The sequence below is a fragment of the Leucopleurus acutus genome (genome assembly GCF_964270905.1).
Source record: "Leucopleurus acutus genome assembly, chromosome: 3".
In the NCBI taxonomy this organism is placed as follows: Eukaryota; Metazoa; Chordata; class Mammalia; order Artiodactyla; family Delphinidae; genus Leucopleurus; species Leucopleurus acutus.
The window spans coordinates 30,434,221-30,454,711 of NC_139145.1; the positions used below are offsets into that span (position 1 = coordinate 30,434,221).

At 51.3% G+C, this 20,491-nt stretch overlaps 1 protein-coding gene across 5 annotated transcripts in view; it reads right to left on the reverse strand.

The window, feature by feature from the left end:
• Positions 1–20,491, reverse strand: part of KCNIP1 (potassium voltage-gated channel interacting protein 1) — a gene marked incomplete at both ends in the record, with an annotated part of 357,573 nt that overhangs the window by 215,650 nt on the left and 121,432 nt on the right. For 3 of the 5 annotated variants that reach the window (XM_082835807.1, XM_082835802.1, XM_082835806.1), the window contains one exon: positions 8,488–8,548. The exons of the other annotated variants lie outside the window; for them this stretch is intronic. In XM_082835807.1, coding sequence (XP_082691933.1) covers positions 8,488–8,548 — 61 coding nt within the window. Of the gene's footprint in view, positions 1–8,487; positions 8,549–20,491 lie in introns of those variants that run through there. 5 annotated transcript variants of the gene reach the window in all.

Sequence of the window (20,491 nt, forward strand, 5' to 3'; positions counted from 1 at the left end):
GGCAGACCGCTCACCTTCTCTGGACTTGTTTGGTTATCCTAAAATGATACTTAAGCCAGAAGGCTTCAAAGGTCCCTGCCAGTTTGATATATAATCCTATAATTACATATATACATATATATCAATATATACACACACATGCGCACTATACTCTGTGCTCTAAGTCAATGTTTCTCCAACTGCAGTGGGCATCCAAGCCACCAGGAGATCTTGTTAAAAATGCAAGATTCAGTAGGGGCCTGAGACTCTGCATTCCTAATAAGCTCCCAGGTGATGCAGAGGTTGCTGGTGTGAGGACCACACTTTGAGTGGCATGGCTCCAAACAACAGTAACTTGCCTCTAATTCACCCTTGCTATGTTCTGACCACAGTATCTTACATGCATTATTGCATTTAATTCTCAAAACGACCTTGGAGGTAATTACCATCAATATCTTAATTCTCTAGATGTGGAAACGGAAGTTCACAGAGGCAAGGGGACCTGCCTGAGGTCACATAGCTAATAAGTTGCACAGCTAGGTTTTGAATCCAGGTCTGTGTAATCAAGAGCATGTGTCTGGGGGCTTCCCTGGTGGCGCAGTGGTTGAGAGTCCGCCTGCCGATGCAGGGGACACGGGTTCGTGCCCCGGTCCGGGAAGATCCCACATGCCGCAGAGCGGCTGGGCCCGTGAGCCATGGCCGCTGAGCCTGCGCGTCCGGAGCCTGTGCTCCGCGACGGGAGAGGCCACAGCAGTGAGAGGCCCGCGTACCACAAAAAAAAAAAAAAAAAAAAGAGCATGTGTCTGTACCTGCTATACCACATATATATGTGTAATACAGATTTAGGCCAATGTGTGGCTAAGGACGGGAAGGGAACTAACGAGAAAGCAGAAAGCAAATGCACCAGCAAGTTGTTGCGTTCGTTTCCTTTGCAAGGATGACCACTCATCCACCCACTGATCCCTCCCTGCCTCTCTGGACCCTGTGAAAACACAGACTGATTCTGGTGTCCGATTCTGATGGTTTGAAATTCTAACAGCCTTGGAGGTACTTAAGCGCTCCATCCTTCTCTGACAGGCAACGATGGCTGTAACAAAGGGAGAAGACTTTACTTCACAGAAATGATTAGCACAGAGGAGAGATGTTTAATCCTATTAATGAATTTGCTAATTGACCTTCTGCCCCCAGTCATTTCATATTCAGGCTTTTGGAGTGTCAGATTAAATGGAAACAGATCCAGGGGCTGTTGGAGATGGGGTGAAAAGCATTTTGCTCAAGGCCTGCAGATGGCTCAGTAGTTCCATATGCTAATGAGGTGCTTTGTCTATCCCTGGATGCCTTCTCCCCCGTCTCCACACACCCTGTTCTTCCTCGAGGGGAGGCCAGGAGGGGAGGAGGCTGGTGAGGTTAAAAGCTCAGGCTCTGGGATCAGCCGGAACCAGGTCCTGCTATCCGTACGCCGTGAGACTCTGGGCAAAGCACTGCCCTTCTTGGAACCTCAGTTTCTTCATCTGCAAAATGGAAACTGTAGTAGGGTCTGTTCTCCAGGGCTGGGAGGAGCTTAATCAAATAACACAGGAAAAGGGCAGAGCAAGGCGCCTGGCACAGAGCGAAGCCAGGTCAACGTTAGCTATTACTATTATTATTAACCCTGCTGATGACCCCTGTTCTCCTATCTCACCGTTGGGAATTTCATCATCATCTGAAACTGACGGCTTCCCACACAAGTCACCGGAGAAACTGCTTGGGATTCCAGTGGCCATAGTGATGATGGCTCTGGGGCCCACGGGGTGGACTCAGAGGCCACAGCTCGAAGGCACAGAGATCACCAAGGATCACCAACGCCCATCAGCGTGCAGACTGACCATCCAGTCACAGTGCAGACGGAGCGACAGGGGAGGAAGGGACCTGCCCTGAGATGGGACAAAAGGCAGCAGCAAAGCCACTACTGCCCCGAGCTGCTAGAATCATCTCACCTTCTGTGAACCACTGTGCTCACCACCTCCTGGGCCCCTCCCACAGCCCTAAGGAGATAAGGGAGACACCATCATTGCCCTCATTTTAGAGAGGAGGAAACGGAGGCTCAGAGGTTCAGCTAAGAAGTCACAGAGTCGGAGTTTGAACCCAAGTCTCTTACTTTAACCCAGTGGTCCTAACCATTGCACACCCTATTCCTAACTCTCCGATTTGACTGTAGCTCCCACTGCCACCCCCCATCCCCCAACTGCCCCAGTGAAGCTTTCAGTTTGGCCTGGAATAAGAAGAATTAATCCAATGCTCTGCTCCCACGGCTACTCTAGTGATAGCCCAACTGATCACAACTACTCCCTAAAGGTGACCTATTTAAAACACTACCTGGAGGGAGGGGAAGCATTTAAAGATAAGTCAAATTGTCTGAAAGTCTCAGGACTCTCTCAGTCTCTCTCTCTCTCTCTCTCTCTCTCTCTCTCTCACACACACACACACACACACACACACACACAGTATCTCTCTCTCTCTCTCTCTCTTTCCCCCCCGCCCCCCAATACTGCTCAGCTTCTGCCTGATGAATGGGAACATCAGCTCCAGGGCCATTATGCAGAACTTTGCAGCACTTCTCCCCATGAGCAGACCGGATTTCTCATCTGCGAGGCCGCATTCCTGCACTCCTTGGAGCCATCAGGGACTCACAACCTGGTCTATCCATCCTTATCTCCATGCAGACAACATCCATCAGCAACAGGCCTTGACAGAGGCCCTGAAATAAGACTCATTCCCTGAGAGCTAGTCAGAGAGACGAATGCGTAAATTCATAATCACATATTGTTCGGGACTGTAGCCAAGGGAAGGAGCAACAGCTGTAGGGGAGCAGGGGAGGGAGAAATGTGCTCTGCCCACAAGAGCTTGGGAGGAGGTGACATTGAATGAGGTCTTGAAGGGTGTGTAGGAGTTCACCTTGGGAGGTGGAAGTGGAAGGAGAGTGGGGAAGCCAAGGGGGATCTTGGGTAGAAACATCAGGGAAGCAAAGTTAAAGGACACTTACGGGATTACTTAGTGAACAAATAACTGAGTGGACAGATACACAGATTCTTGATCTCACCTAGACAAGACAAAGGGGAACCTGAAATACAAGGGAAGGCATTGAGGGTCGGTCCTCACTTTAGTTTTTTGAATGAATCAACAAAAGAGTGAGAGCCTAGAGATACTTTTCCATCTTCCCACCTTCCCCAAGGTACAGATATCCAAAAAATTACCAGAACTCTTCTTGACTGAACTTATAATTTTCAGCTCTTCATGAAGCACTTGTTATAAGTTTACTATTAATTATCTGTACCAGGGCCTCCTGTACCACTGACTCCTTCCACGTTCCACGGTGGGGGGCTTAGATCCAGGATTTGGGTAGCATGACTATCCATGCTCTTCGTGCAAAGACAGCCTCCTATCATAGCCTTTCTGGGACTTCATTAATCATTCATTAATTTATGGATTCATTTACTCACTCATGCACTCACTTCTTCAAACATTCCTTCTGTCATTCATCTGCTTCCTCATTCATTCACTCATTTATTTATCCCCTCATTCATTCAATCATTCATTCTTTCACTCACTTGCTAATGTATGTATTCACTTGCTCATTTGTACATTTACAAACCATTTATTGAGCAAAACCCTTCCAGGCATATAAGGAAGTCCAAGACACGATCCTTTTCCAGGGACCAGGCCAAAAAAAACCTCAAACAGTAGTCCTTTCACTTCCATCTTTCAGTCTTTACCATCTCCCTCTCCCCATTCGCTTTGAGCTTCCTTGACTTTCTTCTGGGATAAAGGGACCAGAACTGTGCCCGGCACTGGGTATGGTCTCCCTGTACTTTTGTGACTCTCGGGGGGCTGGGGAGCAGGAACGCTGTTCTCAGCACTTCCCTGCTTAATGGTAAACAGACTCAGTACATTCTGTGGACAAAGCCAATTCAAAGCCAGCAGACCAAAGAAAAGAATTCATTCCAGGCAGAGGGCTGGTAACTGAAATTCCAGTGGGAAGCTAACTTTTGCTTCAGGGTGGGCAATTCCAGGAAATAACAGAAAGTGGCCAAGCAGTCCATTATTTATAAGTTCCTCCAGCAAAGATTTATGGCGTACCTACTATGTGCAAGGAACCAAGCTGGGGACTATGAAGGATGATTCAGAGCAGCTCCCCTGAGAAGCTGATGCTCTGGGGATCGGGTGAGGGGTTAACACCTCCATCAATTGCCTAATTCAAAGCATGACTTGAGAGTCATGAGAATGCACACCTTAAAAGATTAAGGAATTTAGATGGGAGAAATTGCTTCTTTCCAGGGCTTGGGGGAGCCTTCCTGAATGTGGAAATAGCTGAGTGAGGTCTTGGAATGTGGGCAGAATTTTAACTATTAGACAAGGAAGTGGGGGGAAGGGTAACACAGAGTTAAAAGGATGGATAAAGATGCAGAAATGGGTAATGCTCAGGGCATGGACACCTCTGTAAATCAGTATTCCTCTTTTAGACATAAGAACACTGACATTTCCAAGGTGAAATGACTTGCCAAAGGTCCCTTGAGCCCAGGACAGTGTGACGGCAGGGCTACTGCTTCTCTACGCCTGGCTGCCTCCCACTGGTCTCCCAGATTTTTCCTGGGAGAATATGCTGGGAGAACATGCTGCCCGGAGCAATAACCCCCAAACCTGGCCTCATCAGGAATATTGTGCTTCCATCAGGTCCCTGAGGTTCCGAGATGCTCACTGGTCTAGGAGTGAGGGGACCAGTCCCATATTTGTCTCTAACTTGCCATGTAGCCTTGGAAAAAGCATCCAAAAGCTGTGCGATTTTGTTGGCTCATCTATTCAATGAACACTCTGGAGATCCCAAGCTCAGTCCTTCCTGAAGGTTCTGAATGCTTTCCCTCGGTCACGGCGGATGGATAACCCAGCCACTCCTGCAAAGTAGGCTTATTTGCTTATAGGCAAATTTCCATTGAGATGCCCTTGGGCTAGTGACGTTCTCCCTAAATTCTCTCGCCCCGTGCCCCTCACAGAGGCCCAGCCACTGCACCTGCGTGATCCTCATCTGATCACCCCTGATAACCCGATCCTTTAAGCCCAGAGCCGTGTCCTTTGTATGATAAACACATACAAAACTGTTGGAGCCAGAAACCCTACCCGGGACTGGGATGCAGAGACTGAATCTCTGAGGCAGGACTTTTCTCATTCTTACTTAACGACAAACAAAGGTCCCAAACGGAGAGAAGGATAGGAAATGAATTTGAAACTTTCTTATTCAGTGACATAGCTCTTCAATTACTTTAGATTTCTGTGGCCTTCTGGAAGCTCTCCCTGAACACCCAGGTTGGGCTAGGCATGTCCCTCGCCACTAAATCATGTGGAGCTTTATATGTATGTGATTCCAAATTATATTTTCAAAACATGCAGGGTATTTGTTAAACAAGATACAATGTTTTCAGGACCAGCCACAAAGCAGAGGTCAGCAGGGGCTGCAGCAACAGGACCAGCATCTGAGCACGTGAGGTTTGGGTCCTAGTTTCCTGGACACGGCAGAAGGAACGCTCCAGAACTGAGCTGTGAGGATTCCAACAGGCATGGACTACTTCCAGGATGGCTTACTCTAGGCATTTGGAAGCCCTAAACACTAGAGCCATAAATTGAATAGTAGTTAAAATTTGCTGACTACTTATGTAGCAGAGCTCGTGCTAAGCATTTGATTTGCATTATTCCTGAAATCCACACAGCACAACAGCTATTTTAAGATGGTAACTACTACTGTCCCTGTTTTCCAGTTGAGGAAAATAAGGCTTAGTCACGCAGCTAGTAAGTGGTAGAGCCTGGATTTGAACCCAGCAGGGAGACCGATTCCCGAGTTGAAAATCTCCACCACTCTCTTCTGACTGTTTGCAATTAGCTCTGAGGCTGGTGTCTCAGACATCATAGTGGCAGCTCTGGTAAGAGCATCAGCAACAGAAATCTTCAAATTTGAGAACTGGATGGAACCTGAGAAAACGTCTAATGTAACTTCCGCCTTTTACAAAGGTGAAACCTAGGTCTCCATGGGGCAAGGAACCTGACCAAGAAGTGATCCCTGATCACTAGCCTTTCCAGCCAGTTTCCAAGCCCTGAAGAAAGGATCTTCTGCTGACCAGCATTCCACTGAGCTAGACAGGAAGATAAGACTCTGCTCCAGGATAAAGGCCTGGGGGGGATGTACGTAGCTGGAGCCCTGGACAATTCCAGCCAGTGTGGTGTGGCTTTGTGCAGATGGGGCTGACCAGACACCCCAGGCTCGGGGCAGCTTGTCATGGCAGCCCATCCACTAGCCCTGGACCCACAATGAGCTTCAAACAAGTGTTGTTGGGACAGTTAAGTGAGAATGCGCAGATAAAGCACCTGGCACTGTGTCAGGCACACAGCAGGGGCTCGCTGAATGCTGTGCCCCCTCCTCTCTTTTCTTAGACTCCTAGGAGAGAGAAGCAAAGAGCTCTGGCCTCTTGGAATCCTTTGGGAATCCATCTGGGGTGACCTGCAGTTTTGTGTAGGAAAAGGGAATGGTAGACAGTAACGTCTGAGCAATGTCTCAGCTCATAATCTTTGCCCAGCCCTAGGGGAGGAACTCCACATCCATCGTTCAGTTGATCTTGGCATCTTTCAGCAATCTCCTCTGGGTCCCTGGTAGCTGCAGCCGACACAGTAGATGAGGCAGGGTCCTCCCTCTCTCCACTCCCTCCACACCCTGTTTCCTGCCAGGAGATAGTATCCTGTCCATTTTATGGATAAGAAACTGAGGCTTAGACAGGTGAAAGGATCTGCCTGAGGTCACGTAAGGAAGGAGCGATGGAGCTGAGATTTGCACCCAGGATCTGTTGGACTCTAGGGTCCAAGATCTTTCTGTGACACCTAGCTGCCTCCCAGGAGTGCCACAGGCATTGAAAATATATTAAAACAAATCCCTGAGTTTCTTATCCCCACAGTCCCCTGGCCTCTGGGACCTCATGGTGGTCAGATGGTGGGGAAGGAGACCAGGATTTGCTGCTGAACGTTGTCCCCAGTCAAGCAGTATCTGAGGATCCGTGAGAAGTGGGGCTGTTAATGTCAAGGTCCTGGGCCGAGGCTTGCAGACCTGTCCTGCCTAGGACTGGTAAAACGGCACCCAGTCTCTTCCCTGCCAGGAGGATGTACAATGCAGCTGGACAAATGGGTCGAAGCCTCTTCCCATGTTCTAGGCTCTGAATGCCAACCCAGCTTCATCACCTGAGATCTTCACCCAGAGATCCTATTCCTCAGTATTCAGCCAGCCTGATGCCTCTGGGGACTGGGCCAGATGTCGAGATCCCTCAAAGACAAGTTATTCATGGGGAGCTATCTCTGCGATGCAGACTTTCCTACTGAATCAGGAAAGACCAACCAAGTCTTGAGAGTGGACTCATTGCGCACCCTGGGGTCCACCATTATCCTACGGCTGATCTAATCACCAGCCAGCATAAGGGGTAGGAACTGTAACCTCACCTGTCACCAGAACCTGGGCTCCAATGGCAGAACTTAAACGTTTAACTGTCAGGTTACTTAAAATCCTTCTACCACTCACAGTAGTATTTGAGCATGAAAACCAAACAAACCAAACCCATCATATTCTTTTTCCTAACCGCATCCAGTGTCTTTATTCCAACAACCAACTTTCAAACAGCTGGATAGGAGGCCTGCACAGTCCGCCGCGGTGCAACACGTTTCCCCCAACTTCACATGGACCCGTTTCATGACTGTCCCGCTGGTGAGACTGGGCTTATCTCAGCCGAAGTGCAGGCAGGAGGGACCCAGGGATATTATGCTTTCTAATCCCTGATGTCAGCTCACCTCTTCACCAGACCTTGACAGTGCTCTCAGCTCTCAGGCGGCTCCCAGAGCACGGCAGCACCCTCGTGTGATGCCCTGGCTCCCAACTCCCTAAAGCCACCAGGACAGGAGCCCTGAGAGTTTTATCACCTGCCAGCAGCTGATTCCTTTTGGCTTGCAGAAAGCACTCTCTCCCTGATGATGGACCCCCAGGGCTGCACAGCATCGCTGCTGGGGGTGGGGGTGGGGGGCAGTGAGTGAATATGTGAGCACCCTCGCTGGATGCCCACAGTCGCACAAACACCAACGGTCATGGGAACGGGAAGAGCTTCCCAACATGTACACTCAGACAATATCGTCCCCACCTCCCACCTGTGAATTTGTCTCTGCCTTCTGTGCCTAGAGATTCCCCCAGGAGTAGGGTCCTGGCACCTGGTGCCCCGGAGAGGTTCCGTGGCCCCTGAGGCCGCAGCCCACTCTGGGTCCCTCCTCTGCCAGCTCACGGGTATTCACACCAATCCTCCCGCCGGTTTCTTACTCCTTTGGTTACAGGAACCTGAACCCACTCCTCATGGGGAGGGGGGTCTGGGCCAAGGGGGGCAGGAGGCACACCCCAACCCAGCACCGAGCACCCCCAAACCCAGCCAGGGGAACAAAAGGAAGAAGGAGGTGGCTTACCTTTCGAGGGTCGTCTTTGTTTGGTTTGCAGAGACGAGAAGGTGCCCATGACGGCCCCCATGGCAGCGAAGACTTGTGTGCGACTTGGGACCTCGGGCCCTGCCCCTCCCCTCCGCTGGAAGGAAATCAGTGTGGCTCTTCTACTCCGAATTGGAGGAGGTGAAAAAAAAGCCCCCCGCAGCTCGCCGCAGCTTGGTATTCAGCGAGCGTGGGGCTAGGGCGCTGGGAGCCTTTTCTATCCTTCTTCAGCCCCGTACATGCACTGACTCACAGGGCTAGCCGTTCCTGGCGAGCCTTCGGACCCGGGCCCTGCCGCTTCCCTCGCCGAGGACCGAGAACGATGCCCCGAAGCCTGCCTGGCGCTGGACACCGGGCCGGTGCGCCCACCCGGCCGAGGCTCCTGAGCCAGCGCCGCGTGCGCTGCGGGAGCCGCGCTCGCCCGCCCCTCCTGCCGCACGCTCGGCTCCCCTCCCGGCGCTCGGGCTGGGTCTCGGGGGGCCGAGTACCAATCATGAATGAACAGAGCGGGGACTACGTGGAGCGGAGCCGCGCGCGCCTGCCTGCCTGCCGCGCTCGAGGCGAGTCTGAGGCGCGCGGAGAGCGGCCGGCGGGTAACCCCGGGGGGGCGGGGCGGGGCCGGGGCGCACGAGGGGCGCGGGGTGCGGACGCCTGGCCGATGGGTGGGGCTCAGGGGGCAGCAGACTGCTTCTCGGGAGAACGTGTGTGTGTGTGTGTGTGTGTGTGTGTGTGTGTGTGTGTGTGTGTGTGTGTCCCTGCGTGGGGTGCGAAGTCTGCTCCACCCACGGGATGGGATGTCTTAGGAGGAAGGCGCCCTCCTGCTCCTCCGGCGCCAGGGCCACCTTTGAATGACAGGGAATTGGGAAGGGGAAAGGAGCCCTCGGCCCCTATGGACACTTCCTTACTCTCTTGTTTCTTCCCTCTCTCCCTCCTTCATCCTTTTGCCTCTTTGACCCCCAAGAACTTACAAGCTATCGTTAGGGGGCAGGACCCCAAACCCTATCTTGACTTCTCATGAAAAAAGACAAAGTTTGGGTCTACCCGTTTGGATTCTCCTCAGCTCCCCGGTGGTGCTGAAATGCAAGGTTTGCTCCCCCCAAGCCTGAGGAGGAGCTGCCCTTCCTGAGCTGCATGGGTTCCCACTATAAGCAGTGTTTGCAGGTCATAGGGTTTCCCGACATATGGCCTCATGCACACAGTCACACAAACATATGTGCACAGGTTCCACAAGTCCACACAGATGTTGCTGTTGTACACACAGACTCATAGCCCATAACAGCCACAGGTGCATCCCTAGGACTCCACACAAGACGTAGACACACAAACACGCAGGTATGCAGACGCACACATGTTCAGTGCAAAAGAGCATCACAGTCACCCATGTTTACACGGACTCGAAGCCATACAGGCATATAGTCCTACCCCAAGGATACAGAGCTCCCCTTCGTTCCAGCCCATTAGCTGCCATTCTGCGGGACACAGGCGGTCTGCGACTTGGCCAGGGACCCTGACTGGTTTTATTCACCTATTCAGCACTTCATGCTTTCTCAAATCCCAGCACTTGTCCTATTTGGTGCACTCAATAACACCCATCCCTTTCATCCTCATGGCCTGTTGCTATATAGCTCACATCACCCCACACCCTGTGGCTATTAGTCTGGTCGTGTCTAATCATCACCACAGAGAGAAACTGAGGCTTACCGAGGGCAAGAAATTTGCCTGAAGTTACCTGGCCAGGATAGGGGATTAGAACTTGGAGCCCAGGTCTCTGTCATCACTGTGTGATGGGGACATTCCTGTTGGCAGATGAAGATACTGTGGGCCACTGAGCTGGGGAGCTCTCCTCTGGGTCCCACCAGATTTAAAGCCTCAGCTCTCCTAACTGCCAGGTCAGGGCTTATCTGTGTCCATGAGGCCTGGAATCCCGGATGATGGAGCAGGACAGGTAGGGGCCGGCCCTGTCTCCCTCCTGCCCTCCCTGCTAGGAAAGAAAAGTGGGGGTGGAGCTGAAGCCTGGGGTCACAACAGGACCCACTAGGATGGCCAGGACTTAAGGAACAGAGGGATCCTTGCTGGGGAGACGGTGATGGTACAGCCCCCAGTTTTCTCAAATATCTCTGGACGGAGCACCAGGCCATTTCACCTTCGGGCCTCTGCTCAGCTCCACACTACCTGAGTGACCAGGACCGGCACTTGAGAGTTTACAAAAGGCTAGGATGCCATTCTCTCATTTCCTTCGCCCCCCAAGGCCCTCTGAAGAAGCAGATGAATTGCTCCATTGTACAGATTGAAATAGTAAGGTCATCTAGAGGAGTTCACAACTGACTGTATCTGAGCAGTGGGAATAAAATGAAGTCACCGAGACAAAGTTCAAACTGCTGAGCAGGAATTATGAGGCCCTTTAGTGGTCTGGCTTCATTGCCCAAGGCCCCTGCTCTCTTTGGGGCTCTAGACACACAGACCCTCACTAGTCCCCAGTGTGCCCTCAGTGGTTGTGCTTCAGGGCTGTCCCTCTGCCTAGAATGTCCCTCAACCCTTTCTCCATCTGACAAACTGAGCTCACCCTTGAAGATCTACTTCAGGTGTCAGTTTCTCCAGGAATCCCTCTCTGGGCCCCAGTGGTATCCCCCTTGGGGTTCCTACAGCACTTGGGGACTCTTTCCCATCAGAGCACTCACTACCTTGGTTCTCATTGTCCCCTTCCCTGTCTGTCTCTCCCTCTGGACTGCAAGGTCTTTAAGAGCAGGGACTGCCCCTGATTTAGCTCTACACGGTCTGCCTAACCCTTAGTTTCTGACAGGGGTGCAGTCAGTCTATGTTCAATAAATGAATGAAGGAAAGAATGAACTAATAATTTTCTTTGCTCAGTGACCCAGTTAGTAAGTAACATCTGATGATTACCAGATCACCCTTGCCTTTCAAAGGAAGAAGCACACTCTCCCAAGTGAAGATTCATTCATTCAACAAATATTTGTTCATTTGTACACCTACCATGTACCAGATACTTATTATACATGCATAAAAGTTCATTTATTCCTGATGATGCCCTGTGTGGTAGGTATTATCTACAGATAAATACACACACACACACACAGTACAATGCAGCAGACATCACCCATGAGATGCTCACAAAGAATGTGTCTAAGTAGGAATACACGACAAGTATGAGGGACAAGAGAAGAAGAAAACAACAGCCTGGCTCCCTGCCTCTTGGAGACTTGCAAGAGAGAACTACATGGAGAGAGAGGGAGCCTCCCATCACTCACCTGGCTGTAGGGACCATTTTTCCTGCTGTCCTGATATAGTGTACTCGCTTAGGTGATCTTGCCGGTCCCAACCAACATGGATTTCAATGGCTGTGACTCCCTCTTCCCTGGAAGGTGAGCCAGCTCATGCAGTCTCTGGCTCTGACTGCTCACTCATTCACCCTGTTGTGGGTGAAATGTTTGTGTACTTCCCACATTCATATGTTGGAGGCCTAACCTCCAGAGTGGCTATATTTGGAGATGGAGCCCTTAAGAAAGTAATTAAGGTTTAAACGAGGTCATAAGTGTGGGGCCCTGACCCCATGAGATTAATGTCCTTAATGATCTTATAAGAACAGATATCAGAGGGCCCCCACTCCCACCACCACTGTATGATCAGCAAAAGACCATGTGCACACACAGCATGGAGAAGGCAACCATCTACAACCCTAGGGGAGAGCTTTCCCCGGACGCCAACCCTGCTGGCACCTCACCTTGATCTTGGACTTCTAGTCTCCAGAAGTGTGAGAAAATAAATTTCTGTTGTTTAAGCCGCCCAGTCTGTGGCATCTTGTTATAGCAACCTGAGCAGTTACATACACACTCACAGGGCCTGTGCATGCCCTCAGAAGTCTCTGGAGGCAAGGCCTTGCCTTTCCTCTGACATGAGCACCCATATAGGACTCCTTAGGGTACCCCTGGGAGGGTGCTTACAGGGGGAAAGGGTGAGATTGTCAGAGACCCTCAGAGATCCTGTTGAAGCAGACACGTGCTTGTCTGTTTACGAAACACACAAGCTGTGTTCCTTGCTTCCCTCTCTCCTCACTGCTCCCTCAGTCATGTCTCTTCCCATCCTTGCGGACAAGGGCAGTTCGCTGAGTTCCCACCACACAGTCAGCAGTGTCAGATTAAGAGCATGAATCTGGGGGGCTGCTAGATCTGGGTTCAAATCCCGATTTTGTCCCTTATTAGCTGTGTGACTTTGGGCCTGATGAGTCCTTCCTCTGAACTCTACGTTCCCCTTCTGTGGACTGCATTAGTACCTGCCTTGCAGTACTGCCATGAAGAGTGGGGAGGTCATGCGTGCGAGGTCCTGAGTAGGCGTCCGGCACTTAGTGTGGCCGGTTAGGGAGAGTGGACTGCTGAGGGCCAGACATCGTGCCGGGCTAGAGCCGTGTGAAAATGAGTAACTCACAGCCTTCCCCTTGGCTTCCATCTTGCTCTTCATCTATTTCAGAGGAAATCTATTCTCAGGGTCCCCATCTGGTATTAAAAGACTCAGATTAGTCAAGGAAGGGAAAGTGGTTGGCACCTGATCATGTGCAATTCAGCACTCTGCTAGCTGCTGTCTTGTACCATTTCCCAAATGTTCCACATGCATGTCTGGCCTCCTCGAATAGACTGTGAGCTGTTAGAAAGCAAAGCATACACTCTCTTCCCCCGTCCTCCTCTAGCACAGCTCAGCCTGGCCCAGGACGTCCTAAGTGTTCCACAGATACTCACACTGAGGTCATTCAGGGCAGGGAAAGGGCCCCATCCTCTAGACCTGGGATCAAATCCCACGTGCTTCCTACATGTGAATTTGGCCTGGGCCGCTTCATCTGTAAAACGTGAACAGGTCCCCTTCAAGGGTGTTGGTGTGAGGATTGAGTTGCATAAAGTAAAGGGAAAGTGTTTTAACTCTCTGTAAAGCACTCTGCAAATGTCATTTATTATTATTTGCTCTGGGGCTCATTTAGTTATTCATGCATTCATTCAACATATATTTATTAAGCACCGTCTACCTGCCAGGCACTATTTTAAATACATGGATCAGTAACGAACAAGAAGAGGCAAGAGTCCCTGCCCCTCAGGAAGCTGGTGATCTAGGGCTGAAGACAACCAGATGCTCTCATCATTACAAACTGCAATCGGGAGGGGGCAGGTTAGTATGGGATAAGATGGTAGGGGATGCTCAGAGAAGCCAGGTAGGATAATTGTTTGCAAACTACTGGTGATGTCTTGAGGAGGAGGAGGAGGAGGAGAGGGTGGGGGAGGGGGAAGAGGAGGGGGAGGGGAGGGAAGGGGAGGGGAGGAGGAGGGGAGGGGAGGGGAAGGGAGGGGAGGGGAGGGGAAGGGAGGGAAAGGGAGGGGGAGGGAGGAGGGGGGAGGGGGAGCTCTCCAGAGGGCAGGGAAGTAGATAGAGCTTCAGGCTTCACATGTGGTGCTTGTTTTGTGACCTTGAGCATGTTCTTTGACCTTTGAAAGTCTCACTCTCTGCACATCTGCAAGAGGAACCATCCCACCAATGTCAGTGGCAAGGTGAGGCTGAAAGAGGTCATGATTGCAGAAGCACCCGGCACAGGGTTTCCCCGGCTGGAACACAGTCCTGGCTCAGAAAATGCTAACTCCATTCCTCAGTTTCCCCTTTGGGTCTCCTTTGCAAGCACCTTCTTCCCCATCTTCCCAGGAGCAAGAAAAGACCTTGGAATAGGACTTGGGCCTAGGAAGAGCCTCTCCTGGGCCACGTCCTCATGCATCAAGCATGGCCTCATCTGTCGAGGCTGATCGCGCCCCTTGAGGGAGTGGGGCTGATGGGGGCTGCAGGGAATGCAGGGGAAGCCAGGACACAGGCTCTGCCCTTTATGTCCTGACCGCTGCACTGCCTGAAGTGTTTCCCTTTCATTCTCCAGCGTTGGAACAGTCTCTACCAGGCGCTGAGACGAGTTCAGACAGAGTGCAGCCACCCACGCAGCCCAGACATTGGCAGCAAAGCCCTTCTGAATTACCCAGATCCAGGGAGGTGGGAATGACATTCCAGAGCACCTCAGCTTGCATTATCTGAAACATTACGTGTTGTGGAGGCCAGAGAAGCCGTGGGTGCCGCGCTAGACCCGGCACAAGGCAGGTGCTTCATGAAATTGATCAAATGGCTCCCGGAGGTGGATGGAAGGATGGCTGGAAGGAGGAAGGGTCGGAGACGTGGAATCAAATATGTTCAGACATTTAAGTATCCGATGAAACCTGTGAAACTGCTTCCCCAAAATAACTGTGCCTGCCTGCACTCACACTTTGCATAAAGTTTTATGGCATTCACGAGTCTCCCCACTGAAGCACATCTCTGGACACCTGGTTAAGAAACTCTTTCCTAAGGTGGAAAATTATATGAAGAGATTTGATCCAGTCATTTCTTAGCTGTGTGACTTTAAGTTCTCTGAGCCTCAGTTTCAACTTCTGTAAAATGGGGGTAATAATTATGCCAATTTCTTAGGGTTGCTATGAGGGTTAACTGAGAAGAAGCATTCAGGTGCCTTAGCATAGTAGTGCCTGGCAGGTTGCAAGGCTCCAGGAAGGATGCTGGTCATCGTTAACATCATCATTAACCTTCATTCACTCACTCATTCATTCAGTCACAATTTGATGAGTGCATTTAGTGAGTGCCTCCTGTTTATGACACCCTGAGTGGGTCTCTGGGGTTGCAGAAGTTTATGCCCGCTGGCTTGGAGAGCCACAGACCAAGGGGCAAAGGGCAGATAAACAACTCCCTATAACATCCCAGACTTCATCAAGAAACAGTGGGAATGACCTCTCTAGCTCTGCCAGTGAACAAACTGGCCCTTGACCCTGGCCAGGCTGGTCTGTCCCACCCAAAGTCCCTACCCAAAAGTTTGGACTCAGCAAGAGCAGGGACTTAGGACAGCTTAGGAGGGCAAAATTCAGGGTGGAGGCAGGGTGGAGAAATTAAGGGTGGAACTGGGTAGAAAGGAATGGAGCTAGAGGGGGTGGGGGTGAGAGCAAGGGACAGAGCAAGGCTGAAGTGGGGCAGGGGCGCCCTGGATAATTGCCATAGTGGTGTGGCAGGGTGGACAGGTGATGCTGAAATGGCTGGGGCAATGGGGACAGAAACCATGGGCAGAATTTCTTATCTTTTTAAAGTGTGTGCAAAATATGGATCCATAATTTTGGGTAAATGTCCAGGAGTCAATTGCGTTCACTGCCCTTCTTTATTCTCCTTAGGTTATATACCAATTACAGTAACAACGGCAGGCACCATCTATGCCATTCTTACTATGTGCCAGTCACATACCTAGTCCCACTTAATGATTTCGATACCCCATAAGGTAGGTACTCTCATTATGCCCCATTGTATATATGAGGCAACCAAAGCACAGAGAGGCTAAGTGACCTGATCAATGTCACACAGCAAGGAAGTAGTAGACTGGCCTTGAACTCAGGTGATCTGACTCCAGAGCTCACACTCCCTGTCTAGCCCCAAGTCCTCCAGCTACTGTTGCAACTGATTTCTTCTAGCACTGTTTCTCTGGGGATTCATAGGAATGGTGTAGCATCTTAGAGCTGAGGGACAGATACGGAGGGGAATCTGGCCCTCTGACTGGCAGGTGCTGCTCTCACCCATACCCTTAGGACCTGGGAGCTGCAGCCGTGGCCACCAGCCTTCAGGGATGCACACTGGGTCTGTTTTCCCTCCAGGGCTTCTACAGACTGGAGACCCTGGAGGAAGTGAGCTGGGAGGAGAGGAGGGAGCAGCTACCAAGCTGCGTGATGATTAGTAATAATGCCAGCGATGAACGCTCCTGGCCCTACACAGCTGGCTGAACCTGTCAGCACCGGCTCCCAGCTTCCCAGCACTGCTGCAGCAACTGGAGCCTGAAGAGAGAGGAAGGAACGTGGAAAAGAATTGTGGCTGCTGTTACGCGGAGGGCTGACTCTGGGACAGGGCTGCAGAATTGAGGCAACTTAAAACTACAAGATATTGGGAGGTATTTCTTGTGTTTTGTCCTGTGACCACATCCCCTCCTCCACATTGAGACCTGTGGCATTTACTGCCTGGGGCAAAGATGACACAGAATCAATGGAGTCACCTTCTTGGATTTTAACTTACAAAGGCTCTGGCTTAAGATGAAAGGCCAGTTGGAGAGCGGATTAGAGGAGTGTGTCCTTGACCCACCTCCAGTGGAACATTCAGCTCTAAAACCCCAGACTGTGGTGGAATCTGGGGGCAGAGGATGCCCCGCCCCTTTCCTAAGTAGAGTGGGGGTGTGGGGGGATGGAGGGGTGAGAGGACATGGCCCTGAGACCCACTTCCAGCCCCACCAGCCCTCTATGTGGAGTGTTGCACACTGTGCATCTTTTCTGGGAGCAAGGTCCTGACCCGGCTCTTCCTGTCGAGTCTGGCAAGGAGAAGACTCTTCCCCCTGCGATCAGGAGGGGTGAGGCCCAGAAAGCCCCAGAGAACCAGCAAACCTAGGCTCTAGGCTGGGGGGCCCACCTCTGACCTGGATGGTGCTGTGACCACAGAATGTACAGGAATCAGGACCTCTGGAGGCTGCCTGCCTGGAGAGGCTGCACACTGATGGTTGAGCCCACTCCCCAGCTCAATGCTTCATAAACCCCAGGCAACCCTACAGGGGATGGGGCATCCTGAGTTTATTGAGATTTCATTTCTCCCCCCCCCCCACCAAGAATGGGAACGTGAATAGAAATTAAGTTCAGAATTTAAGAAATAAACAGAGTAACATTTCTAGCACACCAGAGGATGTTGCCTGAAATTCTTAACTACTCAAAACTCGATCCTTGCAATACCTCGATGGCTCTGCTCTCCTCTCCATTTTACAGATGAACAAACTGAGGATCAGAGAGGTGATGTGATTTGCCTAAGGCCACCTAGGTGGGTGGAGTGAGCTGTAGCATCAGGGCTTGAACCCAGTTCTATCTGTCATCAAAACTCATGCTTTTACCCACCAAGGAAAGAAAGCAGAGGAATGGGTAAGGGAGCAGAAGGAAGTTAGAGGAAACAGAGGACAAGTGGGGTGATGGGGACCACTTGTCCTCCCTCCTATGGTGACTATCCCGGGTCAGAGGAGAGTATCTGCAAAGAGCCTTGTCTTGGCTTAGAGGACACCACGGGGCATGTGCACTTGAAGCTGGTACCCAGGTGACCTGGCCTGCAGGTGGCCAGGTAGAGGGGAAGGTAGATGCCGCACGTCCAAGAGCAGGGACCCACCCTTTCTCCCAAGCACCCCTGGGAGCCCCCTCCCGGAGCAGCCAGGCTGGCCCTCTCCTCCCCCTGTATTGAAGCTCCCTTCCCCGGGCTGCCACAAGACACTGGCGTGACAACATCGGCTTTTCAAGATGATTTCTGTTTCTGTTGTCCCTTCTTGCACTGGGCTGGCCCTAGTGACTGAGGGGGTTGGGTGCTCCAGCTAGTACTGGGGGAGCTAATTGACAACCCAGGGCTCTCTTTCTCTGGGCTGGCATTTGCATGGTACATTAGTATTTGTGCCCGCAGCTCAGGGCCGTTCTGGATGGAGGATGCCGTGCAGATGAGCGGTGCGCCGTAAGGACCTGATGCAGTTTGCTAAAATCTAGGCCGCTAAGAGGAAGCTGAGGAAGTCTGCAGACGACACCAGGGCTCCTCGCCTGCTTCCCACACTGCCAGACCCAGAGTCTGCTGTCTACCATGTATGAGCTCCCAGCCAGTCCCTCCAATGATTTGGCCGGCATCCACTGAGGCCCTGCTCTGCCACGCCTGTCTCATGATGGTGCCAGAGATGCAGAGAGAGGTGAAGTGGCTCACTCCTGGCCCTAAGGAAGCTCACTCTCACGGTGGGGCCCCGATGGGCAGAGCAACAATGCCTCACCAACCTCATTTATGGATTTCCTGAACCTACAGCTGGACGGACTTTGGAGAACACAGGTCCTTCCACCATGGGTGACTTGATGTGATAAAACCTGCGATAGATGACTGAAGTGAGCGACAGTCATCTGTCCAGAAACAATCAGATCTTCCTGAAGATCTCCAGGGTTGGAAACTTCCTGGCGTCTGTATGCAGCTTGATCTAGCATTTTACCATTTACCCAGAGCTAGACTCGCCCATGTCTCGCCGATGTCTGCTAATGTCTCACTGATGTCTGCTAAACTGAAGAGCTTTAACTCATAGTTCTCCCAGAAGCAGAGAATTGGGGCGAGAGAACCTGAGTTGAAGGAAAGAGCAAGGCCCAAGCCCTGCAGAAGGAATGAGCTGGGAGCTCCAGGCACAGAAAGGAGGGAGGGGGAGAGGTTCCAGAGGAGGCCAGGGGGCCCATTTGTGCAGGGTCTGTGGTCCTTGGCGCAGTTTGGATTTCATGCTGAGAGCAATGAGGGGCCATGGGAGATTTTTTTTTCACTTTTTATTTTGAAAAGATGATAGACTCGCAAGAAGCTGCAAAAATAGTACAGAAAAGTCCTGTGTACCCTTTATCCAGTGCCTCCCAATGGTAATAGCTGCCGTTATCGTAGTTGTACAATTGACAAGTATAATTGTCATTTGTGGATTGACACTGGTGAAAGCCACAGACCTTGTTCAGATTTCACCAGTCTTACATACACTCATTTGTGTGTGTGTGCACATGTGCCTGTGTGTGTACATGCCTATTTCTATGCTATTCTATCACATGTGTGTACATTGGTGTAACTACCAACGCAGTCAAGATCCCCAACTGTTCTATCACAACAAAGGAGTTAACTCCCTTGAGCTCACCCTTTATAACTGCCCCATCGCCCTGCACCCTTGTCATCAGGGAAGAATTTTAAGGACGGGAGGAGGGAAAGGATCTGAGCGCTGTCAGCTGGGTCAAGGACATAGCCTCTCCCCTCTGGATGCCCTAGAATCCTCTCAACAAAGCAGGTTCACCATGAATATAGATTGCCTTAAATGCCCGCACTTTGCAGTTGAGAAGCAAGATTAGAAAGGTTAAGCAACTTAAACAAGGTCACACAGCCTTCTCATGGCTTACTGGCTGTCTCTATTTAGATGATTCCAACAGTTTTCTGCAGAGCTTGGTGTGTTGACCATGTGTCCTGGAGAAGAGACCAGGAAGCTATGCAGAACCTGGCCCTACCACATCAAGGCCTCATCCCTTAATCTCTCTCTCTTTTTTTTTTATAAATTTATTTATTGTATTTATTTATTTTTGGCTGTGTTTGGTCTTCATTGCTGCACGTGGGCTTTCTCTAGTTGCAGCGAGCAGGGGCCACTCTTCGTTGCCATGCGCGGGCTTCTCACTGTGGTGGCCTCTCCCGCCGCGGAGCACGGGCTCCAGACGCGTGGGCTTCAGTAGTTGTGGCACGCAAGCTCAGTAGTTGTGGCTCACAGGCTCTAGAGTGCAGACTTAGCAGTTGTGGCGCACGGGCTTAGTTGCTCCATGGCATGTGGGATCCTCCCGGACCAGGGCCCAAACCCGTGTCCCCTGCATCGGCAGGCGGACTCCCAACCACTGCACCACCAGGGAAGTTCCCCTTAATCTCTTTGTACTTCCCTATCCCCATGGGTGAAGTGGCTTCTCACCTACCTCAAATAGTCACAGTGAAGAATTGATTAGAAAATACTTGCAAAGGTGCCAAGCGTAAGGAAAAAGACATTTTTGTTCCCAAATGCCGGCAATGACCCAAAAGTACTGGAGAGAAATTGCTGTCCCTCCTTACCCCTTCCACTTCTGTCCCAGTGGGGAAGGTAGAGATCATCTCAGTGGGAGAACGGCCAATGGCCCTCAGATCTGTAGCTCAGCCCCTTCTTATAGCTGCCTCAGCTCATGGTCCCGCACGTGTCACACATCCCAGGACCCGCCTGCACGGCTAAGGGATGAGGGGGACATACAGGAGACCCCAGCTCTCCAGTTGCTCTGCTTGGAACCCTAGGCTAAGTGTACTTCGGGGCTAGAAGTTTTGGCTTCAGGCCGTCTCCTCCGATGCAGCTCCCAGC